The sequence below is a fragment of the Neoarius graeffei genome, chromosome 22, assembly GCF_027579695.1.
Source record: "Neoarius graeffei isolate fNeoGra1 chromosome 22, fNeoGra1.pri, whole genome shotgun sequence".
In the NCBI taxonomy this organism is placed as follows: Eukaryota; Metazoa; Chordata; class Actinopteri; order Siluriformes; family Ariidae; genus Neoarius; species Neoarius graeffei.
The window spans coordinates 37,097,587-37,117,031 of NC_083590.1; the positions used below are offsets into that span (position 1 = coordinate 37,097,587).

At 41.6% G+C, this 19,445-nt stretch overlaps 1 protein-coding gene across 3 annotated transcripts in view; it reads left to right on the top strand.

Moving 5' to 3' along the window:
- Positions 1-925: 925 nt before the first annotated feature.
- Positions 926-19,445, top strand: part of ctps1a (CTP synthase 1a) — an 81,345-nt gene continuing 62,825 nt past the window's right edge. For 2 of the 3 annotated variants that reach the window (XM_060904780.1, XM_060904781.1), the window contains exons 1-3: positions 926-1,081; positions 14,907-15,099; positions 17,639-17,819. In XM_060904780.1, coding sequence (XP_060760763.1) covers positions 14,980-15,099; positions 17,639-17,819 — 301 coding nt within the window. In that variant the 5' untranslated portion in view covers positions 926-1,081; positions 14,907-14,979. The remainder of the gene's footprint in view (positions 1,082-14,906; positions 15,100-17,638; positions 17,820-19,445) is intronic. The other variant, XM_060904782.1, reaches the window with a different exon arrangement.

Consider the following 19,445-nt stretch of genomic DNA (forward strand, 5'->3'; position numbering starts at 1 on the left):
TTAAAATGTGTTAAAAAAAGATGTTTTAAAAAGCACAGATGTTTAAAATGTGTAAAACAAGATGTTTTTAAAAAGCACAGATGTTTAAAATGTGTAAAACAAGATGTTTTTAAAAAGCACAGATGTTTAAAATGTGTAAAAAAAAAAGATATTTTAAAAAAGCACAGATGTTTAAAATGTGTTAAAAAGATGTTTTAAAAAAAGCACAGATGTTTAAAATGTGTAAAAAAGAGGTTTTAAAAAAGCACAGATATTTAAAATGTGTAAAAAAAAAGATGTTTTAATAAAGCTCATATGTTTTAACTGTGTAAAAAAGATGTTTTCAAAAAGCACAGATGCTTAAAATGTGTAAAAGAAAAAAATAAAAATGTGTACAACAACCATTTTTTTTTAAATACGAATGGAACATTAAGTATAGCAACAACAAAAATTGTAAGGGGGGCGCTGTTGTTTATTTGCTCTCTGGGGGGGGGGGGGCTCACTCTCCCACACTTTGAAAACCCCTGATTTAGAGAAATTGTGCAAAGAGGAATGGTCGAATATCCCTCTCTCTGTATTCTCCCATCTTGTGAAATGTTATAGGAGAATATTAAGTGCTGTCTTGTTGGCAAAAGGGAGTTATACAAAGTATTAACATCAGGGGTGCCAATAATTGTGGCACACATGATTTCATGTAAAATAATTATTTCTTAATGTGGGATTTTTTTTCCCACTGAATAAATGCACTTGAATTAAAGGTTGGATTTTTCTCTGTTTATTTAAAAAATAATGAATTTATTAGAAGCCTAAGAACATATCTTAACGAGGGGTGCCAATAATTGTGGAGGGCGCTGTTCAATGTCCTGGGGATGGAAATGGCCCACATACTGAAGTTAGAGACTTTTATTTTGACACGTGTCTTCGCGCTTTTTCCTGTCTCGTTCCGGGTTGTCAGTGAGCACGTGTGATCTCACCATGGTGTTCTTCTGGAGCTGCTGAAACCTCAAAACGTTCACTTTCTCTTCTCTAAAGCTGGTTTTAGCTGGTAACCCTTTAACAGATACATTTCCCTCCATCTGGACTGTCTCTTCTGGATTAGCAGGTGGGTCTGAGAGGGTGTGATGGAGAAGTGTGCACTCCTCTGAGGTTCACTAGCTGCTTGATTGATGTGAAGAGATGTTTAGTTTGGGAAAGTGTGTGAAGTCAAGTTGTTTACCTGTGTGCATTTTAATAGCGGTTTAAGTCTCTGCTGCTCTGTTTGTATCTTTTGAGTGATCAAGTGATCTCACAAGGCTGAAATGAAATGAATGCATCACATGGTGATGAACTGGAAGGTGAGTTCAATGTTGCCAACTCTTTTCAGGGGAAAGTAGCTCAATCAAATCTCTGAGTGACGTCACATCCTATTTTGCATACTATTTTTTTCATGATTAATGACGGGGCGTAGCCATCATTTTCGAAATCTCATCTCATCTCATTATCTCTAGCCGCTTTATCCTGTTCTACAGGGTCGCAGGCAAGCTGGAGCCTATCCCAGCTGACTACGGGTGAAAGGCGGGGTACACCCTGGACAAGTCGCCAGGTCATCACAGGGCTGACACATAGACACAGACAACCATTCACACTCACATTCACACCTACGCTCAATTTAGGCCAAGTTTACATTAGACCGTATCTGTCTCGTTTTCTTCACAGATGCACTGTCCGTTTACATTACAACGCCTGGAAACGCTGGGAAACGGGAATCCGTCAGGGTCCACGTATTCAATCCAGATCGTGTCTGGTCCGGTGCTGTATAAACATTGAGAATATGCGGATACGCTGTGCTGAGCTCTAGCTGGCGTCGTCATTGGACAACGTCACTGTGACATCCACCTTCCTGATTCGCTGGCGTTGGTCATGTGACGCGACTGCTGAAAAACGGCGCGGACTTCCGCCTTGTATCACCTTTCATGAAAGAGTATAAAAGTATGAAAATACTGCAAATACTGATGCAAATACTGCCCATTGTGTAGTTATGATTGTCTTTAGGCTTGCCATCCTTCCACTTGCAAGTGGTAAGTGACGCGCATGCCCGACATGCACTGAGATCACACACACAGCGGCTCAGTCCCGAATCACTGCTCGTGCACTCCACTCGCGCGCTCTGTGAGCTGCGCAGGGCCGGGGAGTGCGCACCCTCCAGAGGGCACTCGCTGTTCAGGGCGGAGTGATTTGGAGCGCAGGATGCCTGCGGAGCCGAGCGTATCCGTGTATTGGCGTTGCTGTGTGCACGCAAATCGTGTATTGGCGTTGCTATGTGCACGCGAATCGTTTTAAAAACGTTAATCTGATGATCCGCTGATACGGTCTAATGTAAACCCCACCTTAGAGTCACCAGTTAACCTAACCTACATGTCTTTGGACTGTGGGGGAAACCGGAGCACCCGGAGGAAACCCACGCGGACACGGGGAGAACATGCAAACTCCGCACAGAAAGGCCCTCGCCGGCCACGGGGCTCGAACCCAGAACCTTCTTGCTGTGAGGTGACAGCGCTAACCACTACACCACCGTGCCGCCCTCTTTAAAATGATATACTATCAAAATCTATAAAGTAAAATTTATAAATAGAATTAAGAATAGTAGTAGTGACATAGCTAGTTATATTCTCTTCTCACCTGTGACCCTACATAATCATCCCTGTTGGCCTCTGGCCCACTGTCTCCTCTCTCACCCTGCTCTTTCTATTGTGGCAATAAAGATTAAAAAATATGTGGAAAGCAACATTTTGAAATAGAATTAGGAATACAGTAATAATAATCAGCACAATTCATGTACTTTAAACTTTAACTACCACAAAAATAAATTAAATCTTTACAAAAATAACAAAGGAACACATTTCTACCCAGAAGTGAGTAATCTTAGAGTAGCCAAAATAGTAACGTTACTCAAGAGTATTGATAAGGGCCCCATACACGTTCAAAAAAGTCGTCAAAATTTTGATATCAAAATTTTGATGCAAAATTTTGATGTAAAATGTCCACACACGAGTCAATGTTTTTTCTATCAAAAATTCAGTATTGTCAAAAACTTTGACATGGACGCAGCAGTGGCCGTAGCACTTGTGTTCGCTTTGGACAATGAACCGCCTTGGCATCGACGGAAATGGTCGAAAGACTGGTTTTTGAAACGGCGAACGTACGGTCACGTCAACCTCCTCAGAGAACTTCGTCTCAAAGAACCAGAGGACTTCCGTAATTTCCTTAGGATGGATGCCCCATCCTTCGATGAATTATTGGACCTTGTCAAGCCATTGATATTGAAAGAAGACACTGTGATGCGTTCATCTATACCACCAAGTGAACGCTTGTCCATCACACTGAGGTACCTGGCATCTGGAAATTCTTTTGAAGACTTGAAATTCCTGACTGCAACGTCTCCACAAGCAATTGGAAAGATAGTTATTGAAACTTGCGAGGCCATCATCTTTTGTTTGAAGCGTCAACAAACAATAAAGCCCCCCACACACGCATCAATAATTTGACGACTCTTCAAAAAATATCAAAGTGATTTGATATGTCAAAATTTGGGTTCAAAATTTTGACATCAAATTTTTGACATCAAAACACCCTACACACGATCAAACTTTGTATCAAAATTTTGATATCAAAATTTTGACACACAATTTTGATGACTTTTTTGAACGTGTAAGGGGCCCTTATAATATTACTCAAGTAAAAGTAAAACATATTTTGCAACAAAACAACTCTTAAGAGTACAATTTATCCAAAAAGTTACTCAAGTAAATGTAACTAGTTACTACCGCCTCTAAGTTAGCTAGCTAGCTTAGCTGACTAAATTGACATCTATTTGTCATCTTTTAGCTAAACATTATCTACATTCAACAGCATTACTCAACTTACACGGTTTGTTTGGAAAAAACTGTCTAAAGGGTTGTTTTACAATCAGGGTACAAAGTTTGTGTCACAGGGGTCCAAAATTCAAATTGATTCAAACTTGTACCAGTTTTTAAGTGAAGGACGAGTTAAAGAACAGATTTCAGGTAATTTTTTGACATGTGTATGGTAGTTTTGTCTTAATCTGCTATAAGATAAAGAAGATTAAGTGTAGCTTTAAGCAGGGCTGGGAGAAACAAATGGAAGTGATTCTCGGAGAGGACTTTTTTTTGACAATTCAGAATCCACTACTTCCATAGTGCTTTTAAATATAAGGCTGTAAGCTTTGTGTTAGTCGTCTCTAATATTTATGTCCCAATATCTTGACCACATTTTAGGATGAAAATAATCATTTTAGATCTGTTATTTTATACTGAAAAATTAGCTGTCTTGGAGAGGACTTTTTTTGACACAAATGCATACTAATTTGATCAAAATAGTCTGAAAACTTACTGGCATTCACCGTTAAAACTTAACTATGTTTCCAATGATATGGAACCAAATATGTGTTTGTCTTTTGGAGCTACCTGTGGTTAAAAAAGCACTTTTTCTAAATGACACGAATAATTTTGCTAAATATGACACACATTGCCATACATTCACCAAAAATAACGTCATCACCACATTTTTTTGCATGGTACATAGAGCGATCACAGGGCTACAATAAACAACCAAGTTTATTTAGTCAAGCCTTTTGATATTGAAGATAGTAAGTGTTAAATGTGATTTTTAGCTTGCGGACCCTGATTGTAAAACAACCCCAAAGTCTTTAGGCTCTTGGCTGGTTTGCTGAACATACAGAAGTGCTGCCCAGATCTGAATCACACCAAAGATACTCATACAATATTTTCTAAAGCGTCTCTGATCACACACAACGGTGTTTGTTTGCCGCCTTAGCTCCGCCTGCTTATGATGCGTTTAGAGGCGGCTCGGAAAAACACGTTTCCACATGTTAAAAATGAATTGAGTGGTTGTAATGGCTGTAAAAAGTGCGGGTGAGAGGCAGACCTGCCAACCTTTACGCATTTTGCGTAGCAGATACGCATTTAGACATCAAACTACGCTGCTACGATTTAACACTTCAGAATACACAAAAAGCCATTGATGGCTTTGAGATCAAAGATCTTTAATATTCCTGTTCAACTGTCTGTGCATTCGCGCACTAGGCAACTCGTCTATGGGTGTAACCGCACTGACCAGCAACCTGTAGAGAAAAGAAGACTTCAACCAATCACAGTGCTAGTTATAGGCCCTGTCCACACGGCAACGGATTCAGGTGACTCCGATACAATTGCTTATCGTTTAGGCCTGGCGTCCACACGGCACCGGCGTTTTGGGTGCCCAAAACGCAATCTTCTTGAGAACGGGTTCCAGAGTGGAAAGATCTGGCAACGTTGCCGTTGCGAAGTCGTCTGGATGAGTAGAACGGATTTGTTTACGATGACGTCACAACCACATGACTGTGAGTGCTTCACGCCAGGTAGAAGTGTAACGAACTCGATGCGAGTTGTCAACAAATCCTATAACTTGGTTCATGAAACACGATTACAAAATATTTTCACTGTGAATATTTATTGTGTAATGGTGCAAAGTGAGAGAGAGAGAATAGCCCTTAGGGCAGAGTCAATCCCGCCAGCAAAAATAGGGAAAAAAAAGAAGCGATCTCACCTCTTCAGATGTTGGTTTAAGTCCTACAATACATTCCTCAAAAAGGGCGTAGAAGAGCAAATTAATCCATCAACGTATAGCATTCAATTTATTCCGGACGATTAAAGACGCCGCCTTCCGCTTAGAATCATACGTCATCCTCGCCGCCATATTGGATAGGTCAAAGCAGAGAATAAAGATTAGCTGCGTTTAACTGTACCAACAGGTTTACCGTCCAAACGAGATCACATGGGATTACCTTTCACAGGTGAGACTGGAAAAATACTTTTCATTGTATTTGGTCATTATAATGTAATTTTACGAACAGATTTTCCTGACTTTGTGGCTAATATGAAGTCTCGCGCATAATAGTTTATGCGCATGCGTCCTTACTACTTCTATTGTTCTGGTATCTCCGAAGGGACCGTCTTACAGCGCCCCTAGAGGTGTGGCATGTGTATTGCATCGTTTTCAGCAAGTGTTGCGTTGCCATATGGACCTGATATTTTACTGATCGTTGCCCATTTGGACGCGATATATTTTTAAATAACATCTCGTTGCCGTTGTCGTGTGGATGTAGCCTTAAAGGGATAGTTCGGGATTTTTGACATGAATCTGTATGGCATCCCCATCAATAGTGTCGTGCAAACACACTGACTTACCCCTGACAGCATCCTGTGAGTCCAGTTCTTGTCCAGTTTTGGTCCAGACGAAAGTAGTCCGGCAAGTTTGTTGGGGTCACGAAAGTAAAACGTTTTTCGTCTCAAAACAGTATGTGTTCAAAAGAGTGATATATTTGCATCACAAAACCGTTGTCAAATAAAAAGTCAGACCTCGAAATCGCTTGGCACTATTTTCTCTCCCTTCTTATCACTGCGTGCTGCCGCCAGGTGACAGCGAAACGCAGACCCACTAAGCTGGTGGGAGACCAAGGCTGCACTCTATCCACGGCTTACACACGTGATGGCACGGAGGATGTGTCCCAGAGAGGATCTTTTCAAAAGCAGGACAGATTATAACAGAGGAGAAATAGAATCAGAATTAACTAGTTAATTGCAGCAATTAAAGGAATAGGTAGGAAAAGGAAGGCGCAAAGACACCGCGCAGCGCCTGAAAACGGGTTTTCAGGCGCTGCGCACCCGTTTTCAGGCGCTGCGCGGTGTCTTTGCGCCTGCAGCGGTGCTTTGCCTGTGCTGTGGCTGAAAATAGTTCCAGATATAAATTGGTCTAGTAAATCGCTTCGTGTTAATTTGCATTGATATGTGTACTCGATGTGACTGTACAAGTCATGAGAAATAATTATAAACAATCTTGAGTTATTTAATTCACTTTTGTAACGACAATGCTAGCTGGACACGCCGGATTACAGTGACTAAGCTAACCGGGGCGTTTATAGATCAGGACAATGGCTGGGTCGGCTACAGAACGCTTTGGCTCACTCATCCAACTCTAGGGACTGCAGGGACTGACTCAATTTCATCTGGGGGTGGCGTATTCCTTTAAATCAAAAATAAAATCTCAGGAGCCGAAAGAGCTGGCTCCTTATAGTAAGGAGAGCCAAAAGAGCCGAAATTCCCATCACTAGTAAACAATGAATGAAACAGCCGTGGCTGTCACCTGGCGGCAGTGCGCAGTGATACCGAGGGAGAGAAAATAGTGCCAAGCGATTTTGAGGTCTGACTTTTTATTTGGCAACGGTTTTGTGATGCAAATATATCACTCTTTTGAACACATACTGTTTTGAGACGACAAACGTTTTACTTTCGTGACCACAACAAACTTGCCGGACTACTTTCGTCTGGACCAAAACTGGACAAGAACTGGACTCACAGGATGCTATCAGGGGTAAGTCAGTGTGTTTGCACGACACTATTGATGGGGATGCCATACAGATTCATGTCAAAAATCCCGAACTATCCTTTTAAACTCTTCAAATAGGCCTAGGCTATGAGGCTAAGCGGAGAGCCGAGGAGCTGTCAAAACAAAAGTAACGAAATTGATTTTCATCCCTCTCAGTCGATCTTCATACTGTGACTGGTTTTACAAGGGAGGACGGTGCTAAACACCGTTTCGAAGGTAAATGGGCAGGGCAAGGGTATTGTGAATAAAGCAAGGACACCCATCCTAACGTCGTAGTTCAAAGCACAGTGTTCCGCCTTATCTGAAGGAAATATTTGTCAGGGATGAGAATTTTCCGCCGATCGGCGGTTTTCCGACTTTTTCAGACCAAAATGATCGTTTTTGAGCATGCGCTCAATATAACATTAAGTTCTGCATCACGCAGCTTAGAATGTGCGCACGTGAGGGAGACTGTGTGCTTGTTCATGTAGCGCATGCCAGACAAAGAGCAATGGAGTTTCTAGGCTTGAATGAGGAAATAGACTACACACCTTTTTTGTGATGGTTTTTAGCTTTGCATGGTTCTATCTGAAAGAAAAGACTTTTATATTTTTTTCTCTCTCTCTGTACCCTTTGTGCATGTATGTGGGTTGTGTATACTTGCAGTGACTGGAATATACCGTAAAATACCAAATAATAGCCCGGGCGATTATTTGTCTCAATCACGTAAGAGACCCGGCGCGTATTAGAGACTAGGCGGCTATTTGGAACAGGCGATTAATTCCTTCTTCACAAACACCTTCCCCAAAATCTACCTCAAAACGGGGAAAAAATCATTCTCAGATAGGCCTACTTTTAACCAGTATAACTTACAGTTTGTTTAGAGTTAGATTACAGATAGCACGGTGCCGACTTCGGGGAATTTTGAAGACGCAGAATGCATCTTCGCATGGCACAGTCGGGGTGGATAAAGGATAAATCACACACCTTTTCCTGTTAATGACTAGTTAAGCGCATGCTTTACAAAATAATCAAGAAACCACACCATTGTCTGTGCGCAGCACTGTGATTTAATTACTCTGCAAAGTTATGGTCACTTGCTATCACCCTCACCCATGCAGCCTCCACCCTTTGCGCTTCGCGATGTCTGTCAATCTGAAATTGCATGGAGGGCGCGACGTTGAAGCAACATAATTAGGGTGCGAAGTGTCAAACCAAAGGGTTTTTTCTTATGCTGAAAAATAAGTGACCTGCAGTGGCTACATACTGTCATCTTGCATCACGTTTCTCTCCAAGACGTCTCCCTATTTGGCGGATATGAGCCTATTCCCCGAGTGAGTTGGTACGGTGGCTCGACCCCGTAGAAAACTTAAAGTTCGGATGAAAGTTAGTTGAATAGGTTACTGACTTGTAGGCCTACATGTTGCCTGCCTGACGCGTGCTTCTGCCCAACTTGCACGACAGATTACTTGTTGAAAAGGCCCCTTGGATTAGATTGGCCGCGAGCAGACTGAAATGCATGTTAGAACGCTCTCACCTTTTTTGTAAAGCGTCTTCCAGATCCGAATGGGTAAGGGCAAGTGAAATGGTATAAGGTCTTTAATAAAACTCAGTGTGTGCTTTGACGCATGCATTCGGCAATTTAGGTCGTTTAACAGAAGCAGCAGTCCAACCTTGGAAACCCGCAGTCCTCAATGTCACCACACACGCTGGCTTTCGTTGGGTGTACCCAAAGGGGTATTCCTCATTCGATGACGTAAGTGATATCCCACACACCCATGTCAAACGTAATCGGCTAAGACATCTGTCAAAAGTTACGGAGTTGCATTCCTCAAGAAATATTACGGTAGACCAAGATTATAACATTGAAATGGCATGTTTATTATCACGTAACAAAATGTTGTAAACAGTATTGTAGAAATAATTTCATTCATTCATTCATTCATATTGTTTCGGTAGAAAACTCTGCAATGCAAAATCATTTAAACACCAGAAAACCAGAAAAGTGCTGGGCCTCAAGATTCTAGATAGAACGTTCGGACGCTTTTTTTTTTTTTTTTTTTAGACCCCGGCGAGTATTCGGAACCGGCCTTTATTTGTCACAACACACGCGTACACCCGGCCGTTAAAGGGAACTCGGCGGTTAATTGGAACTCGGCTATTATTTGGTATTTTACGGTATGTGTATTTTTGATGTTTTTGCAATATTTTGAATGATGGCTGTCTTGGTTTGGGAGCCGTGTGAGAGGCGGGCCCAAGCCATTGATTGATAGTTTTGATGGAAAATTTTTAGTGCTGGGAGCTGTGTGAGGGGCGGACTCAGCAATGTGTAGAGCTTCAGGACTAATTATCCAATTGTCTTCACCTGTCCTTTTCTACATATTGAACAAAGCTACCTTGTTCTTTTGTGATATTGCCCTGAAGAAGGCACCCATGCTGCTACGCGTGGGCTTTGTTTTTAATTTGTCCATGTAGGACTTGTCTAAAATATTAAAGACATTTTAATCTGGAGTGCCTTAGTCAGAGATTTTTTTTTCTCTTTTTTGGCTGTGGATCTAGAATACCTTGGATTAAAGAGCACCCAAACCTAAAAAAAGACTCTAAACCATTGGAAAAAGAGCACGCCATAATCTAAAAAAACTAAAAAATCTCCCTGTCTAATAATAATCTCCCTGTCTAATAATCTCCCTGTCTAATAATAAAGAAAATAAATAAAAAAATAGCCAAAAATCATTAGCCTCTGGAACCCCTGGGCCCCGCCCCCCTGGGCCATGGGGCCCGCCCTGTTTTTTTCAGACTTTTTAAATATTTTTCATTCTCATCCCTGATTTGTTCCAGCTTGTTTTGATATTTGACCCAGGCTTCTCAATCCAAAAAATATTGCATAGCCTAAAGTGAAAATATAGTAGCCTACTGACCTTTCCATCCAGTCAACCGATAGACGCGTTAAAATCTTCTGAACTAGGCTACTCGTGCATGTGAGATTCAATGAGCAGCGCACTAAGTGTTTTCACGTAAGTGCGTGTGGTGGATGATGTGTGTTTGTGTATGTGTGTGCCTTGCAGTTAATAATACACATGACGTCAGAAGGCCAATTTATGCTGACAACCCAGTCCTCGCAGATGGCGTCGCAGATGGCGTCTGCGAAGCCCCCCCCCCCGCAGACGCTCTGCGCGCACTTCCCAAAAATTGTGACCATCACAGACAAGAGGGCTCTGATTGGTCCACTCTACATCCGCTGTACACGCACTTCCGCTTCCCTACTTTCCCGGTTTGGTTTGTTTTCACGACCGCCATTTTTAAAAACACGAGCGAAGATGGAGCAGCACGAAGAGCGGTTGCTCGAGGAAGTGAGGAAGTACGTACTGGGGTGGGCAAAAATATCGATACGGTGATATCGCGATACTTTGTCTTCCGATTCAATATCGATACTCAATTTGAATATCGATATTTTTTCAAATAATAAATCATGTTTCAGACGGGTTGTAAATCCAGTACAACTTCCGCACCTCCGCTCCATAAGGTGTCGCTGTGCCGCTACCTCACTGCAAGGCACTCTTCGTCTTCTCTTTTTTTCCCGGTGGTTGCAGTGAGGGAAAAAAAACAAGCAAGCATGGCTGTTAACGTAAACCTAGAGACACCACCGAACTTTAAGGCAGATGTTTGGAGGCACTTTGGATTCCAAAGGAAAGGAGAAAAAAAAAAGTGAGCTGGACAAAGAGTACGCACTTTGCAAAACCTGTTTCGCTCCAATTAGATATTCAGGTAACACAACAAACTTGCGAACTTACTTAGCACAACACCACCCCGACATATTAGCTCAGCCGGAGCCACCGAAACCCGACCCGAAGCAAACTACACTGGACAGCGCCAAAGTCCTCCCGTCTACTTCAGTGATGTGTGACTTACTGTAACTGTGAACTTAATTTTGTCATTTAAGGCCAAAGGCAAGAAGCTGCACTTTATTTTGCATTTTCAATTTTACTGTGTGTGAGACACTGCATTTTATTTTGAGTATTTACTCAAAGTTCAGAAGAAACGTGATTCATTGAGGTTTCAGTTCAGTTTCAGTGTGTGGACACTGACCCACACTGCACTTTTGCCGCTTTTCCACTACAAACGCGGCTGAGCCGTGCCGTGCCGAGTCGAGCTGAGTCGAGCTGAGCGGGGCTGTTGGAGTTGCATTTCGACTACAACCGCGCTGAACCATGCTGGCTGGAAGTGGGTGGACGCATTGGGTGGAGTTAGCGAAAGTGGGTGGACGTCACGTGATGTCGTTAAGCAGCGCAAACAGTGACATCAGTGACAGTGGCGGAACAAGTCAGAGCCGGGCCGGGGGCGGGGCAAATGACCGGGCCCTTTATTAAAGCTTATCATAACATCATTTTAGGCTACAAAATGTCCGCAACTGCGGTGTTTACCAATTTCAACACTACCGGGTGCAACTATGTTATTTAGTACATCAAGTCCTTCAAACGAACATGTAACTCAGAAACAAAAAACATTAGGATACTGTACATGGCTCATAATAAAACATCAATAGCCTATACTGCGCACATTATTTGAAGGGCATACGAATGAGCGCTCAGAGGTTGCAACGGTGACAGGAAGAGTCAGAAATAAAAGGAGGGCGGTGCAAACCTCACTGAATGCACTGTGTTTACCAATTTCAACACTACGGGGTGCAACTATGTTATTTTGTACATTAAGTCCTTCAAACGAACATGTAACTCAGAAACAAAAAAACATTAGGCGACATACTGTACATGGCTCATAATAAAACATCAATAGCCTACTGCGCGCATTATTTGAAGGGCATACGACGAGCCTTGCGCTCCGCGAACTCGTCCACGATGCTCTGTATGTCACTGATTCAGTGATCTTTTCAGCGGTAGTCTCACGACCCGAATAGTAAACAATAAACATGGAGGACATGGAGTCGTTAGTGTTGCTGGTCTTGGTGCTGTGGCTTGTTGTCCCCGACAACGCCAACAGATACTGGCAAGAGCGTATAGATGAGGCGAGGCACATAAGGCTTCAGAAATTCTCGTAATTCGTAATTCTTCTTCTTCCGGGTTTGTGGTGTTTACAGATCCCAGCGTGCTCGCGGGGCGTGTGTGGGCATGTGAGGACACTCCTCCTCACCAATCAGTGCACAGGGGAGTGTCTGCTCACGCCCCCAGCCTCACTCGGCACGGTTTGGCTCGCTTCAGCCCTACTCCAAAACCGTGCGAGTTTTAGGGGCTAAGCAGGGCTGAAGCGAGCTGAGTCGTGCTGTTTTTTGGTAGTCGAAACGCGAGCCGTGTCGGGCTGAAGCGAGCTGAAAAAGGGTAGTGGAAAAGGGCCATTTGTTTCACAATTGTGCTCAGGGAGACTAAGATGCGCACTGCACTTTTCAATGTGTTCCAGACAGTGTGTTGTTCCTGCAAATATGTTGTAACTTGCGCTTGTGTAGTTACAATAAAATGGCATGGATAATTTGAATTACATTGTTTTGACTCAGTTTGTCCCATGAATTATCACTATCATCTGATGTACATACAACTCGGATTTTAAGATGCATAATGCAGTTTACATTTTTCAGTGAACTATGTAGAATATCGCAATATATCGCAAAATTTTGATATCGCAATATCGTATCGTGATGCGTATCGTATCGTGACTCAAGTATCGTGATGCGTATCGTATCGTGAGGTCCTTGGCAATACCCACCCCTAGTACGTACATCTATATGACTCCAGTTCTAGTCATCACGCGGACACGGGGAGAACATGCAAACTCCGCACAGAAAGGCCCTCGCCGGCCACGGGGCTCGAACCCGGACCTTCTTGCTCTGAGGCGACAGCGCTAACCACTACACCACCGTGCCACCCTTAAATAGTGATACAACCGTTAATTAGTGCCCTAGGGAACACCTAGGGATGGGTAAGATCCTTGATCACATTCCAAATATAGAGAGCCAGGGATATTAGAGGTGTTTCCTCAGGGTTTTTTCTAGAAAAATTTAGTATGAGGGCGCTCACCATGGCGAGGGAGCGAAGCGACGGGGGCGGATGGTGCCGGTTGTCCGTCCCCCCCAGCCGTGCGAAGCCTTTGAAAAATTGAGGCTACAATGGGACATTCTGAGGCTATCTGAGAGGGAAATTGTAACAAATTGTCTGTCAGCATTGAAAAAGAAAGAAGTAATATTCTTCTGCCCTGGACAGTTTTTGGCTTTCTTCCGCTTCGTGCCACGGGATGACATCTTTAAATGCCCAAGTGTCAACAAAAACAACTCGCGAACTACTTCTGTCAAAAGCTCCCGCGCCGCTGGGTGAAAGGTCATTTAGTCTCAAGAAATCTCGCTCTACAAGTCAGCTGACATTGTATGTAACCCATGTCAAATCTCACGAGAGCAGCCGCGACAACTAAACAACATGGCGCCTCAGTCTGGAAAACGCCAATTCGGATTGTTTTTGCACCGTCTGGCGGTGTATCTACTATGATTGGAATATTTTTGGAGTAATTATAACGTATTTGATGATCAGACACATTGTCACGTGGTGTTGCTGGGATGTTTTCACAGAGAAAAGATCGTTTTGAGAAAGATTGCATGTTGTGCAGTAGCATACAAGTGCATGGCCTAAGTGTGACTTGGGGTTCAATCGGCATTTCGGTAAGAGGGCACAGCACCCCTGTTCCCCAGTTTAGACGAAAGCCTGTTCCTTGTGTATGAAAAAGTTGAAATGTGCAATTAATACTGTTGGAAATTCCATACTTGGTTATCACAACTTGTATGTGAGCAGAACAGCAGAGATTTGACTTGGCTGATGGGCTAGTGAATTAATTTTATTTCCGTCTTGAATACATATCGTGAAATGAAATTTTGAAATTTTTTTTTTGGTGCAATCTGGCGACTTCTGGAGCTGCAACTGAGCCTTAAAAAGAAATGCAAGAGTGCATTAATTTAAAGTGTGAATTATATTTTATTAGGCATTTAACACAAATTTAATTTACTAACTTAATAAAATGTTATAACACAGTTTAAATTTAGTTTCTTATTCATTAACCAGGACTTTACAAATCACTGTAATTGTCAGTAAAATCTTCTACAAATTCCTGCAATAAAAGCAGAAACCTTAAATTATCATTTCTAGTGCACTTAAGACAAAAAACATAATACAAATAGCTGCAATCTAGTCCTGTTACACAGAATACATCTTTCCTATATACAGCAACGATAACAAATGAGATTCAGCCAACTCTGAAGATTAATACTGTGAAACTGAAAATAATAGATACCTTTAACAAGTTTTGATTTTACGGAATATCAGGGATCAAAACAGGAATTTGGGAGCACTGGTCCATTTGGACTAGTGCCTCTCAGAGGTACTGGTCCGAATGGAGTAGCACTGGTCCGTATTTATAATTACAAATTTCAAGCCGATTTTATATATTTATTCATATAATACAACCATATTATACATGAGTGATCAATTTCAACTGTCTATAAACTTCTTCCTCAGTCATCTCATTATCATCACAATCTTCGAAACCCTCATCCAGATCATCATCATCTATCGGGTCATACACCACATCATGCTGCGCCTCCTCGTCATCTTCATCTTCCACCTCCTCATTCTGTCTCTCCTGGGGCTCTACATCTCCTGCCACATACTCCCTCTCATCACCTGCAGGCTGCTCTGGCTCATCATACTTGTTGAGCGATATCCGTTTGTTTTGATAGCTGTCAGAAATGTCAAGCCAAGGACTTTTAAACTTCGCGGGGGTCTAATCTATCTGACCAATAGCGGTTCAAGTTACATTTGTCTTCACGGGCGGCAACGAAAATGAACAGGAAGAAACGAAACTTCGCGCAGCCATGCTGCATGTAGCAGTGTATACTGCGCACGTAAACAATATGGCGGCGCCCGCGTCTGTGTCAACTTGACAAATGTCTCACAAAATCTGTTGAAATTATCGTAAAAAACGGTAAAATAGACCAAGTTCTGCTTAAAATGGGCGAGAATCGTTGATAGAAACCATCGAGGCAGTGAGTAGTTTGATATATATATATATATATATATATATATATATATATATATATAGCGTGGCGAGCCAGTCGCCCACTCAGTCGAGTACATGTTGTCACTAGTCGCCCGTACCCTTTCCAACTCGCATTGGCGAGTGGGCGACCGCCCGTTTCGATCTCTGCAGACCCTCCAGGATTTCGCGATGTTGCAATTTGCAACTTCAACGTAAATTCAACCAATCCCCGCCAATTCAGGGCGGTGTTGCAATTATATCCAATCACCACAACTTTCCCGCAAATTTGACCAATCGTTGGCGTCGTCATGAGGTGACGTCGACAAACTACCTTCCGCCTTACTTCCGTGTATACGTTCAAGAGAAGCAGTATGTGCGCGGTGTTGCCAGATTGGGCGGTTTTAAGTGCATTTTGGCGGGTTTTGAACATATTTTGGGCTGGAAAACGTCAGCAGTATCTGGCAACACTGCATGTGCGAGTCAGTGTTTATGTCGGCTTAAATTCTGTTACTGAAAGTGTGTTACGTTTACAGTGAAGGACTGTGCACTTTACATTATTTTTTTACTTAATACAAGAAATTAATGGATGCCAACATTTTTGCCAAAATGGTATTTTATTTTCCATTGTTTAGGCAGCTTCAGCATCATACTGTGAGATTCTGTTCAAATTGTTTTTTTCTTCTATGAAGCCTGAGCCATTTCTTTTATTAGTTTATAATTAGTTTAATTTAGTCTTCAGGAGAGACTGCCTGCACACAGTACTAGTATTAATAGTTTTTTTTTTTTCTTACATGAAAGCTGAGGCATTTATATTATATTTTAAGGTAACTTCATGTTGTGCTGTGAGGTTCTATGCACTTTAACTTTTGAACCAACAGGTGCATTTGGATAAGTAAAGCCTATTTTTCTGCATTTTTGTAGTCCTGGTAATCTTTTATATTGGTAAAGTTGTTTATAGGACCATTTCTCAGTGTCTTTGTTTTTTTAATCAGTAGTTTTTCGGTAATAACTTAATATTTAACATATATCACTCAATTTTAATCACAAAAAGAGAAAATCGCAACAATTTCTCGCAACTTTCACTTCCTCCCGCAATGTAGTCGCAACAAAAACCTAAAAAACACCGCAACTTTCATCGCAATTTTTTGGAAAACCCCCCGCAACATCAGACATTTTAGCCTGCAACAATCACAAAAACGGCCCGTGGAATCCTGGGGGACTGTTTATTGATTTTGAGCTCTGAGCAACTCTGTATTGTATTGCCCCTTTGTTGCAATTTTCAGGATTATTTTTATTCAACAAAGATGTAGCACAAACTGAAAAAGCAATCTTATTTCAACTCAATTGTGATTAATCACTAACATGAAAATTTAAAATGTGTTGTTGAAAACCACCTGTAAAGTTAACCAAGAATGTTATTTAATCTGCAGGGATTGTAGTGAAAAGAGTAAAAGTTAGATTTCATGGGGTCCTTTAGAGGAGATTTCAATATATCGAGATGTATATCGTGAAATGGAGAAAATGTATCGGGAGATTAATTTTTTCCCATATCGCACAGCCCTACCTACTCATTCTAAACCTGCCGAGCTTCACTGGCGAAGCTCTCAAAACTCGTAGTATTTTGCTTCCATTCAAATCTCTTTTTGAAGTCTGACCAATAAGAGTGCTACATTTTTGGCAGTAAATTTGATTTTCTCGATTTAACTTCCATATATGGAAAACACGCGCGCTGGGCACGCCCCGGGAAATTGCCGACCGTCTATAAAAGTGTCCAGAGAAACGCACAAAATTACTTCACAGAACAACAATAATTTTGGTTAGCACGGGTCAGTATAAAATTTACAGGCCTTGTTTGGAGATTTATGGCCGTGTTTTTCAAGAATTGGCCGTGTAAAACACAGCTGCACGGCTTGCTAGGTAAGCCTATGCGCCTGGTACAGTCCTATCATGCCACCCACAATAGCATCACTACCTTGTCGGGGTCACTGCTGTGAATGGCGTACTATCTAAAGAATGCCTGTAGAGTGGTAGTTCTGTGGTGGTCTCTTTCCTACTCAAGGACGAGCAAACTGCTCTGATTGTGCAAACCTATTTGTTGTTTATTGACTATTGGTTAGAGAAGGGTCTGTAATAGATCTCCTTTCACAATCAAAAGTATTGCCCCACATGTCGACCATTTTCTGGTTCTTAAAGTCCGTGTTTTGTCTTGCAGTCAATGAACGCCACGATGAAATACATTCTAGTCACGGGAGGTGTGATCTCCGGGATTGGGAAAGGCATTATCGCCAGCAGCGTCGGGACTATCCTGAAGTCCTGTGGCCTTCATGTCACAGCCATTAAAATCGACCCCTACATCAACATTGACGCCGGGACCTTCTCTCCTTACGAGCATGGTAAAGTAAAGGAACAACGCGTTAACTCAATACTAATACCAAGGGATCCTTGGACAGATTTGGTTTTGATTGATTTGCTTGAGAGGACGGGTCTCTTGCTTATCGATTGCTTTCACATTGTCATTCCATGTCAGTTCATCAAATACCTCACACCTGACCACGTCTGAAAATTCCAGAGAGAAGATATACTTCCTAATAGGAAAGGTATAAAATTTCAGGTTTCTAATTTTTCATTAGTTTTGTTAAAAAAAAAAAAAGCAGCAGCAATATCTAGAAACCTACTAATGCTACACTACCGTTCAAAAGTTTGGGGTCACTTTGAAATGTCCTTATTTTTGAAAGAAAAGCACTGTTCTTTTCAATGAAGATCACTTTAAACTAATCAGAAATCCACTCTATACATTGCTAATGTGGTAAATGACTATTCTAGCTGCAAATGTCTGGTTTTTGGTGCAATATCTCCATAGGTGTATAGAGGCCCATTTCCAGCAACTCTCACTCCAGTGTTCTAATGGTACAATGTGTTTGCTCATTGCCTCAGAAGGCTAATGGATGATTAGAAAACCCTTGTACAATCATGTTAGCACAGCTGAAAACAGTTGAGCTCTTTAGAGAAGCTATAAAACTGACCTTCCTTTGAGCAGATTGAGTTTCTGGAGCATCACATTTGTGGGGTCGATTAAATGCTCAAAATGGCCAGAAAAATGTCTTGACTATATTTTCTATTTATTTTACAACTTATGGTGGTAAATAAAAGTGTGACTTTTCATGGAAAACACAAAATTGTCTGGGTGACCCCAAACTTTTGAACGGTAGTGTAGGTCCTTCAAATAGTTTGGGGTAAATGTCTATTCTGACTCTCTGAACGTGGACTTTCAGGAGTGTAGCTCAGGTTTAATATAGAATGCTGGGTGCTTGAATTTACTTTAAAAAAAAATCAACTGCAACCTCCAGCAGCAGATTTGAAGACGTGTAGAAACCACAATTTTAGACTTGGGGGACTGATATTTTATATACAGCTTCACACATGGAAGATGCAGATTCCAGAGGTATTAAAGCTCAAAATAAAAACCACACCTTTTCATCTGAGCTCAGTGTGATATTCCCCAGGTATGACGCTATGTACCAAATCCAAATAGACTTTTGTGGGAAGAGCAAGTTTCTGTTAATATTATATCTAAAATTTATGTTGGCGTTTGCTCAAGTCCCCTCTGTGTGTAAACTCTTAACGCTTGAAAAAGTGTTTTCAAGATGGAGGACTTAAATTTCACCCAGTGCTTCTCGTATACAAAGTAAAATAAAATATGAAGTGTTGCCAGGCAAAACAAACCTCACCCAGTAGCACTCGTGATGAATATGAAGGAAGGTATTGCGAAAAAAAATAGGTACCCTATGGGTACACGTGGCTACTGCTTATAAATAAAATAGTTTTCCGATCCCATGTCCATTCAGTAAATATAGCATATATATTTACTCTATGAGGCAGTAGCCACAAAAATGAAGCGTAATCCAAAAATGAACAATTTAAAAACCACAGAAGTAAAATATACCAAGTGTCTGTACTTTATATTATTCTACTTTTACAGTTTTCAAAACTGAAACCTCCGAACCGAGGCTGACATACGC